We start from the raw sequence: 21,879 nt of genomic DNA, 5'->3' as shown, positions 1-21,879 counted from the left end.
AACATGAACAATCTGCCTCTTAGTGTCCTTTTACTCCTTGTACTTCAAATTTAATAAAATACATTAAAATAACCGAGCAGCTGAAATACAGCTGGGCAAGGAAAAAACATTTTTTACCAAGACTAAGTACCTTAGTCACTTATTATGTACATGTGGAGTTGTGACTAGGAGCAGTTTATGATGCAGGCTGCTGGCAGATTAATCATACACAGCTTTGTGTTTGCAGTGCTGACACTCCTTAGTCTTGCAAGGATGTACTTCTTCCTGTACCCATCCTTTTCTTCCAATTATGCTCCACAGCCATGGTGGACAATTCCTGTTCAATAACTGCCAGTCCTAAACTACGATATGTAAATTTATATAATGAAAGAGGGCCTTCGTTAGGCCAAAATTGAAACACTGCAGAGTTATTTTTTAAGATGCCCCATTCATGGATACAAAAGATTTAAATACTTAGCTCTTCAAGGACCCTAGTAAATCATCTCTGTTTTCAATAATAGATTACCAGCCCAATCGCCTGAGTGTCTACATAACACATATTTCATCTTCCATAAATACCCCCCAAAAATGGTTAAAGGGGGGGGGGTAGAATTGTCTCTTTCTCAGATGAGCCAAATCATGTTTCCTTCTTCTCTACCTAAGACTTAAGGAGACAGAACTGCAATCCCGTAAAAATACAAAAAGGAGGTGTTTTCATATCGACTAGGAGGGATTAATGACTATTTTCCTCTGCTCTAGATGCTTTGTCCGGCAGGTGGGAGGGGGGGAGGTTCTGCGGTCAGCAGTCTGTGGGGTTAACATGCAGATGACAGGAACAACCCTGTTAGATTGTCTTTAAAATGGATTATTTTAAGAGGTTTACTGAGAAATCAAGAACCCACAACTCTTCTGTCCTGTCCTACTTCTTCTGTCTGGTGGGGAGAGGAAGAATTTTTGGTGAAAACAAGTATTATCACCAAACAAAGAACTAAATGCTCTCCAGAGTTAAGCTCGTTACATTTATTTAGAGGATCAGATAATGAGCTTTACAATCAGGAATTGATTATTTAATTCCTACAGTCAAATTAATAATTGTGCAACCTTGGAAAACTCTACAAAATGTAACACTTGAGTTATGGATTAATAAGGCCTCTTTAATTGTCATATTAGGGGAAAAAATCATAAAGTTAAAGTAGCAAGACTTCAGAAGCAGGAACCTCAATTATGTCAAATTTGGATGGATGTTATGGTTTACCTTAATAGCAATTATTTAGGGTCAATATTAATGCCAATGCTGATGTTTAATTAACTGATCAATGTAAAGCCTGGTTGGGGGGGGGGAGACTCTAAATGACCTTGCAACATTATGCTTGCCAAATGGAAAATGTCCGATTCAAAGGAGAATGGTTCATTTTCAACAACTTCCCAATGACTGTCCAGAAGACAGGAGTTTCTACCCCATCTCTCTCTTCAAATATTTCAAAGTAAACTTGATCATTTTGTTCTACATAGAAAATACAAGTATTCAAAATTATGCCTTAGCATTGCATAATGTTACAGTCAGAACTGTATCTACATGAAGCAAAAAAAGGCTTCAGCTTCCTATTTGATCCAACTTCCTGCTATTATTAGGAAATGGTATCATAGAAACAACCATATCAAAATAGTTATCATACGTATTTTTACCACAGGACAATGCTTGGTAAAGCAATGGTTGGCTTAATAAACAATTAAATTATTCTACTATCTGTATAGTAAATTAAAAAATTGCTTTGACTAAGCTTTTTCACATCCCCTCTTTGATTAATATCAATCAGAAACAGAAGAAAAGAGGCTTAAATGCAATTTGAAGTATCTAGTAGAAAATGACGGAGAAGTTACTCACTTGTGGTGTTTCCTGTCATTTGTATGATGCATTTGGAATCCTTGCTCATTTCTCGGGAATTGAAGGGACGCACCCGCACTGCCACTTTTACTGAGGCTCCTGCCATCCTGGTAAGCTGCAGATTTTTATCCTCTTGCTAGGATTTTACTCCTTAAAATGTCCTAGGAAGGAATTTAAAAAGTGTTAAGAAAGAATATCTCTTGAAGCTCAACCTGTCCTCCAGCATGATGATTTATTGTTTTGTTCAGATTGTTCTTATGATTGTTCTATCTTTCTTATTGTGGATTGGAATGTAAGCTATTCAAACTTCTTCTTGATTAAAGCAAAAGACAAGCCTATTAAGTGTGATGGGAAACTCACCCCAATAAAGAAAAACTGGAGAGAATTCGAAACAATGAGTAATTCCAAAGGATTGCAACAAGTCATTGGTGCTTACAGAAATAAAGATAATTATATGGAAATTTTATCCAGGTAGGCATGCATAAGGGGTCGCCCACTCAAAAGAAAGATTACATTTCTACTACTTTTAAAAATGACCACCACTTCATTTTTTTACTTTCAAATTAATGTTGCATAATCAGTAGGTAAAGGACTGATTTACACAGTGCATTAAGCAATAACATGGTTTGTATAACTTTGGTTAAGCATGCTTATTTTTATTTATTTGTATCCCAACTTTATTATTTTTACAAACAACCCAAGACAGTGAACATATGAATAGAACAGAAAATAATAATAGAGTTGGAAGGGACCTTGGAGGTCTTCTAGCCCAACCCCCTGCTTAGGCAGCAAACCCTACACCACTTCAGACAAATGGTTATCCAATCTTATCTTAAAAACATCTGGTGTTGGAGCATTCACAACTTCTGGAGGCAAGTTGTTCCACTGATTAATTGTTCTAACTGCCAGGAAATTTCTCATCAGTTCTAACTTGATTCTCTCTTTGATTACTTCCCACCCATTGCTTCTTGTCCTTTCCTCAGGTGCTTTGGAGAATAGCTTGACTCCCTCTTCTTTGTGGCAACCCCTCAGGTATTTGATATATCCAACATACCTTCCTCTTCCTTTCCCTCCCCCCTACAACAACAATCTAGGCAGAGAGAGACTGACTGGCCCAAAGACAACCAGTGTTGCATGAATACAGCCAATGGTGGTTTACTCAATAAACTATGATCAATATTCTCATTAAAATTTAAAACTTTAGTGAAATCATTAACAAGATTTTTTTGCCTGCCAATTAGTAATAAATTGTCTTCAAATATCTGCCTATCCAAAACATCCTGAAATGTTTCTAGAATCTCTGCAAAACTACCAGTGCAACATCCCAGCCTGGCTTTTTCTATGGCTTCCAGCATGTGCCCAGAGCGGCCACTGCTGAAAGACTCGGGTTGGAAGCCGCGGAAAAAGCCAGGCTGAGATGGCGGTGGCGGCAGAGGTGCCCTGGCTCTGTAATGAGAGCTGGGCCATGCAATGTGAGGCTGGGAGGCGGATGAGCGAGAGCAGAATAGCCGCTCGCGCAACCCCCCTCTCCAGCCGTGCAGAGCGCCATTCACTGGCATTTGGAAGGTGCCAAGCCGCGGGAGCCAGGCAGCGGCAAACAGGAGCTCACATGGCTTGGCGATACCCTTAGGTCAGTGAATGGCGCTGTGCCCGGCTGCAAAGGGGGTTTGCCGAGTGGCTGCTCATGAGCGTGGTCGCTTCATGGCTGCTGTGACAGCGCAACACAGCCATTCTCCCATGATGCTGTGCCCGGCTTTTTGGGAGCCCGCTCGTAAGAGAGCAGCCGCCCGGCAACCCCAAAACAATCAACCCTCCCCAAATAATAAAGCCCAAGCCATATTTTGTAGGTAAAAAGAAAATAAGACCCTGTCGTATTTTCAGGGAAACATAGCATTTATGCCTCTCCTAGTGCCCTCCAAAGGTGTGAGTGCAGTTGCTAGGATTATTAGCTAATCTGACCCTTTTCTGATGATGGTGTTGGAATTCTGAGTGGCAGTCTCAATATAGATGAAGAACATTAGAATTTCCTAAAGTATGAGAACTAATAAAATCTATTACCAATACACTTTTGTAATGTATAGGATACATTGCATTACATTCTGGCAGTTGAAAAGCAAAATGTCCATAACAAAACTGATAAATCATATTGCAACATGTTACTTTAGTAGGGAATATTTAAGAAGCGTCTCTGTGGTACTAGTTACTTTGCAGATGCCCCTATGACCCAGCTTTCTAGAGAGAACCTCAGTATTTTTTGACTAGCCATGGACCAGCCACTGGACAGAGGGTGAACGTCAGACGTGGTATTCAGCAGGTTTTGACCAGTTCTGGAGAACCAGTAGAGGAAATTTTGAGTATTTTGAACCGGTAAATACCACCTCTGACTCGCCCTGTCCCCATCTATTCTCTGCCTCCCGGGTCCCAGCTGATCGGGAGGAAATGGGGATTTTACAATAACTTTCTCCTGCCATGCCCATTAAGCCACATCCACCAAGCCATACCCACAGAACCGGTAGTAAAAAAAATTGAATCCCACCACTGGTGAGCGGTGTGTGTGTGTGTGTGTGTGTGTGTGTGTGTGTGTGTGTGTGTGTGTAAGAACAACAATAAATGACAGGCTGAACAGCTTTAGGGGCCTTCAAAAACGTTAGTCTGGCAGCTGCTTGAACAAAGCACAAAGGTTATTGACAAAGACATCACTGGAAAACAGCAGCCATTCCTTTAAGTCCTCTGAAGCTGTGCAGAAAGTGTCATGTACTGTATTTTTATTTTGAGGAACAGAGTCCATGTGGATATTCTCTTTCTATAAGGAACAACAACCAATTCTGCCCATCTTCCTGATAACTGCTTAGTTTTTAAAAATGCAAACTTGAATTCTCCATAATGTTGGCCAGGGAGATGTCATAACATTCCAGAATTATATAAGACTGCTCAAAAGGAAGAGCGCAACATTCAAAAGGCTTCCCCCCCCCTTATATTTTTACAATATCAGCCTTTTACAAAAGCCGGCATAAAATCAAAGGAAGCCTACCTTCCCTGCATATCTGACTAACTGAGCTAAGCCTCCAAGGCCCACATCCAGACTTGTTTTCAATATGAATAATTAAGGGAGCGAAGTGAAGCACTCAGTTTAGCCACATCCAGCATCTTCTGTGGAAGCTAGGAAGTATAAGTGGGGGGTTGGGGGAGGAAGACTCCATAGGGAATCTATGGATATCTATGCTGCAGAATCAATGGCTGCTTCCAGGCAGAGCTTTTAATGTTAATGGATCGTTACCAGATACTGTCATCATCCTTTAGTCACTAGGCCACATTGTATCATCTTTTCAACCATTTTTTTTTCTTTAGAAGATTAATATGTTTAGTCACAAGGACTGGGAACAGAAAGAAGTGCAGGTCTCTGAAGATTCAGGAATCCACAGCACTTAGTTTCCACTATTTGGGAAGGATGACTTAGTTCTTTTTTTTATTCCTGTCCATTCACCACTCCCATATCCATTTGGGGCAATACTTTTTAGAACATTAATATCTACATTTCAGATTTTCCACATACGGAAACTTCATTTGAAACTATGGTAGTCAGGGTGGATAAAAATTGAGGATTTTTAAAATAAAAATAAATTTTAAAATTTGGATTTCTTTATTTAAATCATTTTTTTTAATTTTTATCAAATTTATTTTAATAAAATGCTTTTGGAATAAAAATCTGTTTAAAGATAGTTTACTATTTAAGATACATTAATACATTACATTAATTCAGCATGAAATGGAGCTTAGTTAAGTAGCATGAGGCTGTATATTCTTGCAATATTTACATTTTTGGTAAACTCGTTCAATGAATCCAAGCTCTGCAAGCTGAGATAACATGCACTGCATTGATGCATTCACACAATTTCACAGTAACCATGAGATAAATCATAAAGCAAAGTTCAGTAATATTCCTTTATCCCATTGTTTTGCAAATGTATGTACTCTACAAACTGTATAATTGTCTGAAGAGAAATGTATCTGTACCACCAGGCTCTAAGTGTGAGGAGGAAGGACAAGCAGTAAAAATGAAAGTGAAACCTCCTAAGCAGCTTATAAATATAATATTAAAAAGCACCTGTCATTTCAGAGCCATCATGGCAGTGCCTGTTAGCAGGCATCTACTCACCTGCTGCCTGCCACGTCCCTCACCTTGTTGTATCACTGCCGCATCACCAGGCGTCCTATTAATTAAAGGGACTGATGGTGAATCAACAGAGGGGCAGAGGAGCCACTGGGGGACAAAGATAACAATTGCTCTTTAAAAATTATGATTGAAAGCAAGTTGATTTAAATCAAGCCTTTTTACTAGTGATTTAAATCATGATTTCAATCAAGAATTTAATTGATATAAATCAAATCCACCCTGATGGTAGTTTCGCATAGTTCCTTACAACTTCTTACTTTTTAAATCACGGTGCAGGAAGGATTTCCTCTGTGCATACAGATCTGCAAATTAGCATTATTTATAAAGCATTATAAATTGGCAACCTGACATTTATTTGTGCATTAATGCCCCATAGTTGTAGCCATAAATCTGGTGCTTGCCAATTTCACTGTGAACAGTAGCATCTTTCATTATTAGAAAAAAAATGTACTTTGGTATTAAAATAGACAACTCAGCAAGGTGGAAAGAACCCTATATATTTCTAGCATTTCTAGCACTCTTAAATATAAAATATTTTTTTCATAAGAACACATACACCTGCATACATGCTTAAAATGATTACTGTGATCTGAACAGAGAGGGAAAATAATCTGAATATAGATACCCATACTATGAAATTCCCACTGGTTGCTGGATTAATGTGCTTAACAAAAACTGTGTGGAACTTGTATTGCTATTCAGCATTCAGCCAAATTAGGACAAGAAAGTATCCAATATAAAATAACATTACAGTCAAGGCACAGCTGTCATGCTTCTCTTGGGCTGTCAAGGCAAAGCATTGCAATAATATATTACCAAGGTCATGAACATTCAGAAAAGTAGATTTATTGTAGCAAAACAGTGAAGCCATTACAAAAGAATTACAGCTACTGCAAGTATTTATAACACTTGGTGTTCCAATTTGCTGCACTTCTTTCTCCTGTGCTTAAAAGGCCATCAACAAATTTCTTTTAGGCAGGAGGTACAATTCCCATATGTTCTTTATTTTGGCAAGAACCTAATTTAGTATCAGGTTGTTTATTTTTGACTGTAGAAGAACTAAACTTTCATATCAGCTAACATATGTATCTACTACTGTAAACTATACAATATCTTTTCAACTATTTTGGAGAAATCATAACTATCTAGAGATCTGGGTTGCTTTCGTACTGTTCCTGATCCACAGAATCATAAGGGATGAAGGTTTTCTATGGTATCTACTCAAACCCTACCCAAGGCTGGAACTAAATGTAGGATATATCTCCAACATTTTGCTCAAAACATGGGCAAGTATCAGCAAAAAGCATTTGCCCCCAACTTCTCTCTTTCTAAGAAGATGAAGTTTTATTCCTTTGGGGAAATGTAATCAAATCTCCAGGAGAAGGGTGGTAAAAAAAAATGGATTTGGGAACAGAAAAGAACAAAGATTAACTCAGCCCCAGGTTAAATCTTGGAACTTCCAGAAGAACAAAAAGTAAATTGAAATGTGAAAAGGATTGAAATCTGATCCAAAAGGACTGTCTAAAAATAATATGCACAGTACATACAACTGCACTAAATTTAATTTTTATTTTATTATTGCTGCAATTATTTTTATATATCTGCATAATATATAAATATTGTATTTTTCTGTCTGTGTGAATCATGTGTTCAAGTAACATGTTCTTTTACCTTCATTGCTAGCATATCAGTATCATCTTGTGGTTTGTGATATTTACTTTTATAAGGTCCATTGGATCCTTTCCTTGTTTCTTTAATTCCCAGTTGCTAGATCTTTAAATTAGAACAGCATAGTAATTGAGATTTTTAACACAGATTATTACCTACATTCTAAAATGTAAAGCTAGGAGTTTTTCTAGTTTTGTCTTTTTAATAAAGTTTTATTTTGTGTATACCATGTAAAATTGTTCAAAGGGAGAAAGATTGATAACTCCAGTCACAAATCTCAGATAGCAATAGCACTTAGATTTATCTACCACTTCATAGTGCTTTACAGCCCTCTTTGAGCAGTTAACAGAGTCAGCATATTGCCCCCAACAATCTGGGTCCTCATTTTACCGACCTCGGAAGGATGGAAGGCTGAGTCAACCTTGAGCCTGGTGAGATTTGATCTGCCAAACTGCTGGTAGCCAGTGATCAGCAGAAGTAGCCTACAGTACTACACTCTGACCACTGCGTCACGGCAACTCATTATTATATGATGAGTTATAGGTGGTGCTATAAGTTTTACTTTATTTTCACTTTTACACAGTAATTGCAAGAGAGTAGCGCAAGGATTGGAATCTCTAATTTCTCTGACTTGCTGAAGTTGTGGGGAAGGACACCAGAAGATAGATGCTGGAGGTCATTACTGTGATTCCAAGAGGTAGGAGGCGGAATTAAAGTGTGAGAAGTGATTTGAGACCTCCACTGTTCCACCCTACAGGCATCACTAAACTGATGGAAAGTTATGCTCCTATTACTGAATTAGTCTGACATGAATAGGTTTATTTTAAAATGCCTATCCATAAATTAAGCCTATCCTTAAATTAAGAATATGGATCACATTCACATAGAAAGATTTGGAAATATACCATTGCCATCCAAAATTTAAGGGAACATTTATCAAGGAAAGCATCAACTTGCAAAATTGCTGATACACTAATACTTCATCTTCACAACACATCAAAGTTTTAAAGGGCAACTTATTGTAAGAATGGTAGGTTGGTAGTTATGAAGTTTCCATGTACAGCAACTTCTCAGGGTTTTTTTTTTTTTTTTGCAAACTGCCAGACAAACCTACAGAGATTGGCAGGTACTAATAGTTTTGTTTCCCATTTGTGTGGAATGAGGTGATTTGAGTTTTTGGGTGGGGGAGGGAGTTACTCCAAGACTGACAAAAACCTGAGGGATTAAATGGATTATATTCTTTTATACTCTCCTATTGGACAGTTGGAGAATGAGCATTGTTTGGTTCATGGTATTTTCTGCATAGTTTATGTTTGAGGTTGGCAAAAATAAAGATTATTAAGGTATATTTTAAACTGTTTGGGGAGAGTATGGGAAATGAAGTGAAAATTGAGATAGTGTAGAGTAGACTAAACTCAAGTGGATTATTACATTTTTAATCATCGGCTTTGAGTAAACAGACTTTAGCAGAGGTAAAATGCTATATTGCTAGATGTTTCAACTATACCAGCAAGGACCACATATTCATAAACTTCTAATCAGGAATATGTTTTAACTTAGTACTAATAAATTGAATTACTTTTTAAAGTTGTTGCAGAAGATCCAGCTCTGAAGAATGCAGTTATTATTTAGGCTACCTAGTATACTGTACCATCTAAACATCATGCAGTGTTTAAAATGGGAGGGAGAGACACCCATTACAGTGGTTATGCCTAAATATGTTGCAATAAAATGAAAAATAATTATGTATCTACATGTCTTTGGCAGATATTAAATTCCTGCAAGTGCAGGTTTGCCTGAAAAGAAGGCAAACTGAAAAGGATTCTAAGAAGGGCAATACTGATAATGAGGAATGATGTACTCATCCCATGAAGAGAGACTTAAGGAGCTGACATTGTTCAACCATTTAAACTAGGGGTGGGGGGAATGATAATAACCTCTGAACAATGATGATATTATCTGAAAGGTTGTCACAAAGTCATAATTTCCAATGATTCTCCTTTGCAAATGCCTTTCAGACCTTTTAATTTTGTTTTCTTAAAAGTGATTCTAACACATACTTGGAGAGGGGCTTAAAGATTTATCTTTCCAATCTATCTATGACCTTGAACAGGATCACTGCACAGCTATGATATTTTGAATATCTTCAGTTTGCTTGCAAAACAAATACTGAAACTAGAATCATTTTGGGGCAAGAGGCTTCCATTATTGGATGTAATGAATTACTGTGGAAAATGAGTTGGGGCTGATATCAATGTTTTACCATGAGAGCACAATGTTAAACTGTAGCCCTCCAGAGTTATTGAACTCCAACTCAATTGCCCAGTTGGTATGGCCTATTATAAAGGATGATGGGAGATAAGAGTTCAGCAACATATCTAAGCAATTTCTGCAGGGAAGTTGTGTTAACTGATTCTTTCTGTTCTGAACTACATCACTTTCGAAGTTGCTGTCCAATGAGCACAAGACAAATATACATCACTGCACTGGGCAAAGTAACATCATTCCATTTGCTAAGCAGAAAATAAAAAGCAGAATAAAAATCTTACCCTCTCCAAATATCCAACAACATAACGGGACGAAAAGCAGACAAGTTAAAAGAATACTATCTACACAGATCCTAATTACACCCATTCTTTTTTGTCTATATTGCCCAAATCAGCAAAGCTATTATTTTACTAGAAAGTTTTTAAAGTGAGTAAAACTCTGTGAGTTCTGTTGAGGTTTTGAACTGCCAGGAATATCCCAGATTCGGTGTGGGTAACATAACTCAGAGCCAAAAAGAAGAAGGATGGGCTGGCTCCTTTCTGGATTTTCTGCCCACTCTTCCACCCCTGCCAAAGTCTTCTTTATTGTTGCTGCTTTACAATAGCTCTTCAGTCTTTTTCCTGCTTTGTTTACAGAAATTAGGTAAAGAAAAGAGATAGCATCCTATATTCACTAAATGTTCATTAAGAAATCAGTTTGTAACTATAGAGGAAGTATGATGCTGTAACCTAACTAATATTTGGCTGTATAATTCAGTTGTTCTTTATTTTCATCCATTCAACATTGCCACTTATTTATTCCTTAGACTACACCAAGTTGCTATGGTTAAGAGAAGTAAAAGTTACAAATGTCGGCCAGTTTTTCCAACTTGGGTGTCCTCCAGAAGTGCCAGTCACAACTCCCACCAAATACTGCTGGCCAGAAATGCTAAAAACTATAGCACATCTGGAAATTTCCCATTGTAAAAAAACTCAAAAGGCAACATTATTTGAAATGAAGAAATATTTTAAACCTTGAAGTTTAAGGTATCACAAAAACTAACCAAAGCAGTTTCTACATAATATACATAACATGATACACTTGAATATTTATTTAGTTCTATTTATCTATATATTCATATGGCCATTTATTCCACTATGGTGACTCTTAAGCAGCTAAAAACAGTTAAAAGCACAAAATAAAAAATAAAACACACAACTGTCAAACAAGGTAAAAAAACAAAAAACAAATGAGCCATGATTAACAGAATGATCTCACATAGTCTAAATGTTTATCTGACCCCTCAATCCTGGGGACACAGACATGCTTTCAAAGTTTTGTGAAAGGCCTTCAGGGTCAATGTCAATTTGCTCCGGGAGGGATGGATATGATGTTTCCAGGGCAAGCACAATGACAGAAAAGGCTCTCTTCCTGGTCCCACCAAATTAACATACCTATTCTGTTGAATTTAATAAATACCGTATTTTTCAGAGTATAAGACACAATTTTTTCCCTCAAAAAAGAGGCTGAAAATCTGGGTGCGCCTCATACACTGAATACAGCATTTTTTGCCCCCTGAAACCTCGCCCCCTTCACCAAAATGGCTGTGCATAGCTTTTAGGAGGCTTTCAGAGAGCTCCTGGAGGCTGGGGAGGGCAGAAATGAACAAAATATGGGCTGTTTTTTGCTCAATTTTGTTCCCCCCCCCAGCTCCCAAGAGCACTCTATAAGCTTCCAAGGCTATCCATGCCCTTTTTTTGACAAAAAGGGCCAATTTTTGCAAAAAAAAGGGTGTTTTTTGCTCGTTTGGGGGGGCACCCCCCAGGAGTACTCTACAAATCTCCTAAAGGCTATTCATGCCCCTTTAAAAAAACAAAACAGCCCATGTTTGCAAAAAATGGGCTATTTTAGGAGGTTTGCAAAGTGCAAAAACTTTTATTTAAAATTTGCTTCTTCAAAACCTTGGTACGTCTTATACTCTGGTGCGTCTTATACACCAAAAAATATGGTAGAAATAATTAGGGAGAAATGATTCTAGAACCGTGATGGCAAACCTATGGCACATGTGCCACAGGTGGTACACATAGCCATTTGTTAGGGCATGCGAGGTGCTGCCCTGTCAGCTGGCCAGTGTGCATGCGTGCTGGCCAGCTGATTTCAGCCTTCTTTTGAAGCCATTTTTTGTACTCCAGAGGCTTCCTTGAAGCCTCAGGAGTGCAAAAAACTGGCCCTACAGGCAAACCAGAAGTTTAGGAACGGACTTCTGATTTGGGCATAGGGCTGTTTTTTTGCCCTCCGGAGCCTTCAGGGGCCTTCAGGAGGCTTCTGGAGGGCAAAAACTGGCTCTATGAGCAAACTGGAAGTGACTTCAAGTTTGTCCGTAGGTCTGTTTTTTGCCCTCTGGAGCCTTCAGGGAAGGCTGCTGAAGGCTCTGGAGGGCAAAAATCAGTCCTATGCACAAACCGGAAGTCACCATTCGTGAAGTTCCGGGCTCCCCGTAGGTCCGTTTTTCGCCCTCTGGACCCTTCAGGGAAGCTCCTGAGGCCTCCAGAAGGTATCCAGGGGGGCTGCTTTTGCCTTCCCCAGGCTCCTAGAAAGCCTCTGGAGCCTGGGAAGGGCGGAAAAAACATGCCAAAAGTGGGGGGATGTTGCTGGTCACGCGCGCATGGCATTATGGGTATGGTACACCCGTGCATAACCCCCCTGTGCTCCCCCTGCTTTTGGAATGGGAGCCAAAAAAGGTTCGCCATCACTGTTCTAGAAATAACCCAGTTCAATGCCATAAAGGGCTTTATAACTGACTACCTGCACCCTGAATTGTACCCAGAAGCTCCCGAGCATCCACTAGTCAAAAATGCCCTTGCCACAATATTTTTAACCATCTGTAGCAGTTTTGGGTTGCCAAGTTTTTTACTACCAGTTTGGGTGCGCTCAACGGCCGAGCAGATGGGTGGAATCTTCCACTGCCGCCACTACGATACGCCCGATCCGGGCCGAACCAGGAGCCACCCACCTCTGAGCTGTAGGTCTGGGTGATCTTCAAGGGCAAACCTCACATACAGACCCTATTGGGAGGTGCCTAAGACATGAGTGACCATGAAAAGAGCTTCCTTGTCCAAGAAAAAACATAATTGGCAGAAATATGAAACTGTGCAAAAAGCCATCCTAGCCATAGCTACCATGTTTGTTGCATACCCCCAAACTGCGCACCAATTCTGATTGGGATAGTGCCTAATCTATACCTGGAAAAGGCTACAGAAAATTCCCAGAACCCCATTTACCACTTCCCCAATCTGGAGAGAGAAGAACCAATGTGGTTCTAAAACCCAAAACCAATTGCTTTTGTTATAATAAGCTGAAGCCAGTTCTTCCCCATCTAAAACTCACAATTTCCAGACACTAAGACAATCTCCACATCCCAGGGCAGAGATGTAAAAGATCGGTATCACCCGCATACAGACAAATGACTTCACTCAGTGGTTTCATGTACATTTTAAACAAGAGTTTAGAATAGTGTTGAACCCTGAGGCACCTGGGCCTGCAGGCTACAGCTCTTTCACTGTCAACAATGCAGACTAGCACTGGCCTTGGTGTAATGAAGAGAACCAACACAACACACTCTTAATCCCAAAACCTGTTCAGAAGAATATCATGATTGTTGCTGAGAGGTCAAACAGAGCCAAGATGGATGCACTATACCACCCACACCTCACTTCCACCACAGTTTTTAATCAATGCTGTTTCAGTCCCATACTCGGGTCTGAAATCTGACTGAAAGAGATCCAGATAATACACTTCTTTCAGCATGCTCTAAAATGCTTCATGACCACCTTTTCTAGAAATATAGATGATCCACCTACTCTAGAAAGTAAATGAGTGGCATTATCAATAGTTTCTTGAGGAGGGGGAGCACCATCACTTCCTAAATTGATTGTGTGACCACCTCCTCTCTTAAAGAAGACTTAACCATCACAAATTCAACAACACGCCATCTCTTGGGTACCTTAGCAGGCCAGGAGTGACAGAGGTTTAATATACAGGGGGCCAAGCTTACAATTCCGAGAATCCAATTTACTTCCACAGGACTAACAGGTTCAAACTCCTTCCAGGTAACCAAACTCAGAGCCTCAGAAATCTCCAGAGGGCCTACTGAAGGCTATCATCCAGCTTGGACTAAATCCAAGCAACTTTATATAACAGATGACTAGCATTTTCTTCATAGTAATCTTGTAGATGAACCTCCAAATCAGCCCTCTCTAGGGGGGTCCATATTAACTTGAACAAGGCTACCAGACAGTTATCCATGGACACAGTAAGTGTGGGGAAATATGGACATTTCACTGCCCTTGCTGTCATGGCATGCTAGGCATTTCTTCTCCCATTTCATCTCCTGTTCCTCTGTAAACCAAGGAGAACTTCAGGGAGAAGTGGCTGTATAAACACAATTCATCCAAGGTCTCCAGTGCTTCCCTATTCCAGACAGAAAGCAAAACTGTGAATCAGACCTTTGGAAACAACCCCAGCCTCCCTCTAGACCCAATCTGGGCCCATTAATCACCGAGGGCAAACTAATCAAATAGGTCCAACCTCCATACGATGAGCTGGAGCCCAGGGAACTGCAGAGAGTAAACTAGTTCCCCAAATTCCAGATTATACCGCCACTGCCCCAACAGAAAAAAAATCTGGCATATGATTTTCGTGATCCTTGGTGACCTGGATGAGCTCCATGGCTATCATAGTGGCCACAAACTCTTAAGCTATTTCAGACACTGCCACCAGAGAAAGCAGGTTAAAATCCCCTTGTACTACAAGCCTGGGAAACTCTCACCACTAGCCCAGGCATAGAGTCCTGCAGCTTCACCAGTGGTTGCTATGCAGCAAGGAAACTAGTTTAATAGCTACTCTCCCACCTAATACTTACAGGTATTATTAATTTGAATGACTCAGATGACATTCCAATTTCCCAATAATTGAATGACGTTTTTTCCAACTATTTTCAGCAGATGGTATTTCCAGTCTAATTAAAATCTCAGGAGGAAACATCATAATTTATTTTTTGATCATTTTTCCACTACCCACTTATTTTTAGTCTCTATGTTTTTGATGGCTCTCATACATTCTTACTTGTAACATGTCTACAGTACACACCTGGTTGCATTGTTATTCCCATACATATTAATGATACTCTTTTAAATATTTAAAAATTGAAATATTTGTTCCCCTTCTCCTTTGAAATGTTGCCAGTTTGTTTGCTCTACATACAAAATGTTATCAGAAGCTAAGACAAATCTTTGCTGACCTGTACAGCTCATTCCTTTGTTCAACATAGCACCTGCCTTTTTTGCAACCAATTCACTCTAATGATGAATTCAGATTGTAATTTGTTTTTCACCCAGATCATTTTAATGCCATAAAGAATTAAAAGTAGGGGAAGCAGCCTTAGCTTAACAGCAGACTACATGCTTTACATACAGTATATAGTATCTGAAGCTAATTCTCAACCATTCCCAGGAACATCTAATACTAGTCAAACTATCTAATACTAACTTAAGTGGACCAACAATATGACTCAGGCTAACACACTACCTTACAGTTCCATTGGTTCTCTAATATGAACTGTATATTATATTTATGGATTTATATAATTATACATGTAGAGAGACAATATCTATGAATATAATTTAAATATTTGAAAGATAAAAGAGTTTTTGATTTTCTGCAATGCCATCAAAAATTAATACAATAAAAAGAAAATATAATATAGCTATAGGCCTGAGATCTGGAAATGCTGTCATACGCATTAATTTGTTAACCTTAACCTAATAGTTTATCATTAATTCCAGCCCCATTCAGCTGAAAAAGATGTAAGACTCAGAATGTGTAAGCCACTAAACTTAACCTCTATCTCTGTATTTCCATTGTAGATGGAAATTTACATTATTTGAATTTCTAATAATTAAAAAACTCCTGAATTAATTTAATTTCATTATGTCTTAGACTGGCAGCTTCATTAATAATAAGCTAAAATATTGTAGGGCTAGAATGTAACATTGTCAAATGGCTATTGTGGATGAACTCTCACTCGCATCTTTTAGAAGACTCAACGTTTGTGCTGCAAAATGAATAATCTAGTCACTATTTTAGTGGCATTAAAAGGTGAAGCAAAACAAAAATTGAGACAAAAAGAGAAATTATAGAATCATATTCTACATAGTGATTATCTGTCTTATGTAAGATTCAAAGTAAAATATACTCTTTTGCTCATTATACTGCATCAGGCCTACAATCCTAAGCTGACCTTCCTTTTTCCTGATAGTGAGAAAAGCAGAGAGTCATAAATCACCCAAAAGGTATCACAAGCACATACAGAAGATCCACAATGCTGAAGATACTGTTGACAAATGTCTGTCCAGGTCAGGAACTATAGCATGAACATATTAATTTAGAAAATTATTGCATTTACTTCTGCTTCTATTTCTATTTCTAACTGTTTATATCTCTGGAGTATAAAGAATTTCCTTAATTCACATTGTCAAACCCAATTGTACTATACTTCAAGGAAGGAAAAAACATGTTACTCAAGTCTCAGCACACAAGCTCAAGTCAATATATTCAGCCATATTTCTGCAATCAAGCTGTTCCTAAAATGGTCTTGTATCACTTCTTATGAGACCTTGTATTTATCCTTCTAGAAATATCACCTCTGTTATGTATCTTATGCCTAGAAGATTCCAAAGTTACTGTGAAAGATGCAACATTTCTTCTTGGAAGCAAGTCCATTTTCTCATCAGATTTTCCACTCTCTGGAACTATTAGACAATGGATGTATTATCCTACAATGTATAAACTAGGTGATGTATCTAACCATAGTACAAATGCTTATAGTTTAAATTTATTCCCCTTTGCCTTAGAAACTTCCAAATTCAACCAACTTACATCATTGCGTGTGTGTGTGTGTATGTGTGTGTGTGTTGTTTACATGTAAGGCTTCTTAAAAGTTAGTTTCAATGCCACCAGATATTTTTCTTTAAGAAAGAAGATGAGCATAGTTTTCATTTGCATACAATAAACACTTACTAGGAAGGTATAATAGCACCCTGTAGTGCTGTAATACCAGCATTTAATCCAGTGTTGATTCTGTTGCTACAGCAGTGCAGGCTCTAATTCATGTAAAATGGCTGACATGATATACCACCCGGTCCTCCGCTTACACCAAACCTCTTTTTAAATAAAAGATTCTGAAGATCTTTTCCCTTCCTCAGCTGTGTCAGATGACAAAGCACTCACTTTTAGTCCACTACTATTGGAACTGCTTCAGTATAATCTTATAATATAGCATCTTTAAATGATTTACATATGTTACCATGTTCCTCTAAAATGTCTTGGAAGATTTTTGTAGAACATCCATAAAGAAAATAATATTATAAATGACTGGCTTTTCCATAAACAGATAGGAATGAAACTAATCTGTTATCTACAGAGCAGACATTTTGAATGTTAACCCCCCCCCCAATCCTTTTTCAAATAAAAGTGTGCTTAGGTCCAGCCCTGGAATTAAGTTAATTATGGCGATTAATGTAGCTCAGATATGCATTTCATGGACTGGCAGGTTCTTGCCCCGTCCTCATGACTCTGCATTCTCTTTATGGCCTTCAGTCACAGCCACTGGTGCAGGGCATGTGGGGTGGGGTGGTGTTTATTACCAATATTTTTTCCCAGGCTGGGTGTATTTTAGAAGCTCACCTAACAAATAATCTGCTACTAACAATAAGAGTATCTCCCAAGAGCAAAAGCCTAGGACCTGCCCAAAGAGAAAGGGTGTCTCCCTCCTTCTGATGGATCAAGAAGAATGAATGACGAATGATGAAAGAGCACAGGAGGCTGGGTTATACCAAAGGCCTTATAACCGGGTGTTTTGCTTCTCCAATAAAAAATAAATAAAGCCCAAGGAGAGGAGATCAGCCTTGGCATCTGACTACTACTTGGCCCACAAACAATTTCTTTTGCTAAGAGCTAGTACCCCATCATTCTCCAGTATAATGTCTTTTTTTTCTGCTGCCCTTATCTGCCATGACATCACTCATACACACATGGACGCCCAAACCCGAATGCTCTGCTTCTAATTTGGGGGGGAAGGATAAAAAAATATATGGCATTGTGTTGCCTTTCAATAACTCCTGGAAACAGTGGCCAGGTGCAGAGCTCGATGACTAGACAAGCACACATACACACACCCCGGTTTCTCAATCTCAATGAATTCAACGAGGCATCCGCCGGGAACGCGCTCCATTCCATTGTCTCTCCTTGAAACCCAGCCAGCGGGTGAGGAAGAGCGATGCGCCACTAGACGCTGCGTTCACTGCAGAACGCCTAAGATCCGCGGCTCCGGGCCGCCCCCACCCACGCCGCTCCGATCCCCCAGGAGCCAGCACTGCGAATGAGGAGGGCGGTAGCTCAGCAATCCTACGGGACAATGGAAGGGCTGCGGCTTACCTCAAAGGCTTTCGGCAATCCGCTCTCGACGGGGAGAGGCTGGGGCCGGCACTACCATTGGCAAAGCTCCGGCTGTGGTTCCCACCGGCTAGCAGAGCTGAGGGGCGTCTCACCACGGTCTTCTCCGGCTTGTGGTACTGATGCTGCGCTCTCTGGGGATGCGCGACTCCTGCAGGTTCACCGAGCGCCCCGCCCACTAGCCCTGCCCGCCGTTTGATTGGCTGAACGAGCAGACCAGCCTGTTGACCGCAGCCAACAGGAGGAGGAGCTTGGCTTAGGTTAGGGCGGCCCCCTTGCTGCAGAACTGCGTCGTGTGGTCCCAGGGGAGAAGCCGTGCAAAGTGAGATGGGAAGGGGAAGAGACCCTTTTCTCTGCCCTCGGTAGGATACAGATGTACCCTACTACCCCAAGCATTCGGGAAATCTATTCAAAGTCCATCACATCTTCCCTGTTCTTGCATTCTCCGTGGACCCAGGAGGTATCTGAGTCATTCCCAGCTCTTGCCTTGTTTTAGCAACGACCACACTGAATGTTTATGATGCTTGGAAGTTCAAAATACACCCCACATCATCTTTAAACACTCACAGGCTGCATCTTGTCATAATTGTCTATTACAGTCATGCTTGGAGGCCGTCAGATTGTTGTATTGAATCTTCCAGAAATCTACTTTTGTGTAAATTCTTATTCTGAATGCAGCATTGAATTGTATATTCAGTTTTATATAGTTTATTTCTGAAGGTAGAATTCAAGCTGGGATTTATGTTAAAGTCAAGTCTCTGTCTCTGTCTCTCTCTCTCTGTCTCTCTCTCTCTCTGCAAAACCAACTGAAGGTTAATCGTGTCTGTATCTAACAATGTCAAGTCCATCTTGTCAAAAAAGTAATTCATTAAAGGAAACCGACAATCTCAAAATCAGCAATTTACATTTTCATCTGGAAGGAATGTTTCCAAAGTTCCAGGCTAAGTTAAAATGGGCTCGGGAATTTAACCTTCAGGCATCATATGGTTTAATTATTTCAAAAAAGTATGTAGATACATGAACACAAAAATTAGGTGTATGACACAGGTTTTAGTTATCCTGATTTATATGAACCCAGCCAGTATAAGTAGCAATCTTTCTCCAACATAATAATGAAAAGGACCTTCTGGGCAAGAAACACCTGGGACTTTCTTGTCTGCTTCATCTCTGAGTTTGATTCTTTTGGGTTGACAGAAACAGGTTAATGTGCATGGCAGTGGTTGTTTCCACCCTTTGCTGGAATTACCAAAACATGCTTAAATGAACTAACCCCATTTTCACAGAAACATAGAAAACTGATGGTAGAAAGAGACCTAGTGATCCAACAAGTCTACCCTTTGAGGGGGGGGGTGTTTAATTTTTTTATTTTTATATTTGTTTTTTTATTTTTGTTGAATGATGGATATCTGTTTATCCCAAACATATTTAAACTCTGTTACTGATGACTGATCCATTACCCCGGTTGGAAATTGTTTCCAAGCTTCTGCTACTCTTCTGTGAAGTAATGCTTTCTAACTTTACTTTTGAACTTTCCTTCTTTCTATTTGAGATGATACCCTGTGGTCTTGGTTTTTGCTTAATATTGAAAGCACTGCCTTCTAGAACCTTATTCACGCCCCCTCCCATCCCTTCTGTCCTCCAGGCTGTATATACAATTCCTCCAGTCTCTCCTGATATGTTTTGTTCCTTAGACCTTATACCATTTTTGTTGCCCATCTCTGAACTCGCTCAATCTTATCAATATCTTTTTTAAAGTGAGGTCTCCGCTGGCTGGAGAATTCTGGGAGTTGAAGTCCACAAGTCTTAAAGTTGCCAAGTTTGGGAACCACTGCAATATTCCATATGGAACCTGACTGAAGTCTATAGAGAGAGCCCCTCCTTTTTCCTACTGGTGATCCTTCTAAGGATGTATCTGTTTGTCTTCACAGCTGCCTGGCCACGCCGTTTGCTCATTTTACAATCATCTGCTATGAGCACACCTAAATCTTTTTCTTCTGTTTTTCAATCTAACATAATAATTTTAATAATCTAATTATTGAATCTAATTATGCTAAGTCCTCGCAAATTATATTAAAAATAATTTTCTGGCATAGAGTACATTGAATCTTGACACTAACCAAATGAGCTACATTCTAGCCCAACCCTGCCATCTCATGAAAAGCTGTATTCACAATAACCAGGGTTATTGAGTTAGACAAACACAACTGGTCATTCTTTAACTCATCTTGTCAAGCATTTTTGTGATTGTAGCTCACTGTCTCAGGGCATTGGCAATACCCAGTGGAATCAGTGGACTGTCAAATGCAACTAAAGACTATTATGTTGCAGGGAAAAACTCTATGTAACAGTAATTAAATCTACACAACATGTCTTATGACCCTCAGAGTCAATCCCAATGCTCCTAGTCTTGTCCATATTGGTCAAGAAATAGAGGTTGGAACTGAACCCCTTTGCGGGAAACTCTTAATCAATTGTAATTGGTTACTTAGAAAGACTTAAACAGCATAAAGACCCATCACAGACCACCCATTTTGCTGTTCTTTCATCTGACCTCTGTGATCCTGAATGGGGTAGTGATGAGTTTGGAGTCTAGTTGGCACACATCAACCAATGAATAATGAAGTGAGCAGATAGAGATGATGTTCTTGCTTTTCTAATAAGCAGCTGAATTTGCTTGATTACTCCTTCTCATGCGTTCATACATTTCTTGTAGCCATCATTATTTATTTGGTTTTGGCCTAGCTTCAAAATTATACTGAGCCACTATAGTTTATAAATCATTGTTTACCGCAGGAGTGGCATCACCGCCTCACTTTTATGTCTCCTTCTTATGTTAAACCCAGATCTTTTATTTTATTTTATATTTTATTTTACTTACTTTACTTTATTTGTTTTATTTAAAAATTTCAGTAGCCACCCATCTTACCACAGGGTAATTCTGGATGGCTTATAATATTAATGATGCTACAATTCCCTGCTAAAAGTTTCAATGAAACCCAAAGCATCAATTTTGCATTTCACTCCTCTCTTAATCTGAAAAATATAAAAATCCTGCTTCTTATCACCAATGTGTCTGAAAATGCCTCTTTAGTGTCCATAAAAAATGAAAGTGAAAATCATACACATTTTTGTTTTATGGTTTAGATCTTCTGAATTATTCAAGAAACTTTGGTTAAATCAGTCTTAGTATGATGTTTTATCCAGCCAATAAAAGAGAACAAAAGTGGAGGACACTTTCACTTTTCATTTCTTCTTTTATGCTATGTAGCTCTGCTAAGCCCAATTCCTTTGGTGGCATAGTTTAAAGATTCAGAATGAATTGAATAAAGTGGTCATTTTATTTCTTGGCCAGTGATCTCACTACTGTGTGCCAGCAGCAGACAATGAAGCTAGGCTGGAGTTGTGCTGTCTGCAA

At 39.2% G+C, this 21,879-nt stretch overlaps 1 protein-coding gene across 22 annotated transcripts in view; it reads right to left on the bottom strand.

Moving 5' to 3' along the window:
- KIF1A (kinesin family member 1A) overlaps window positions 1-18,634 on the bottom strand; it is a 99,705-nt gene extending 81,071 nt beyond the window's left edge. For 11 of the 22 annotated variants that reach the window (XM_087725615.1, XM_087725616.1, XM_087725618.1 and 8 more), the window contains exons 1-2: window positions 18,447-18,634; window positions 1,865-2,025 (exon numbers count right to left, since the gene is read on the bottom strand). In XM_087725615.1, the coding sequence (XP_087581741.1) occupies window positions 1,865-1,970 (106 nt within the window). In that variant the 5' untranslated portion in view covers window positions 1,971-2,025; window positions 18,447-18,634. The remainder of the gene's footprint in view (window positions 1-1,864; window positions 2,026-18,446) is intronic. The other 11 variants (XM_087725627.1, XM_087725628.1, XM_087725629.1 and 8 more) reach the window with 1 other exon arrangement.
- Window positions 18,635-21,879: the final 3,245 nt, after the last annotated feature.

This window comes from Thamnophis sirtalis, unplaced genomic scaffold (genome assembly GCF_051295495.1).
Source record: "Thamnophis sirtalis isolate CommonGarterSnake01/CBP01778 unplaced genomic scaffold, rThaSir2_p1.2 scaffold_11, whole genome shotgun sequence".
Taxonomy (NCBI): domain Eukaryota; kingdom Metazoa; phylum Chordata; class Lepidosauria; order Squamata; family Natricidae; genus Thamnophis; species Thamnophis sirtalis.
The sequence above is the reverse complement of the archived record's forward strand: the minus strand, read 5'-3'. Positions and strand labels throughout refer to the sequence as shown.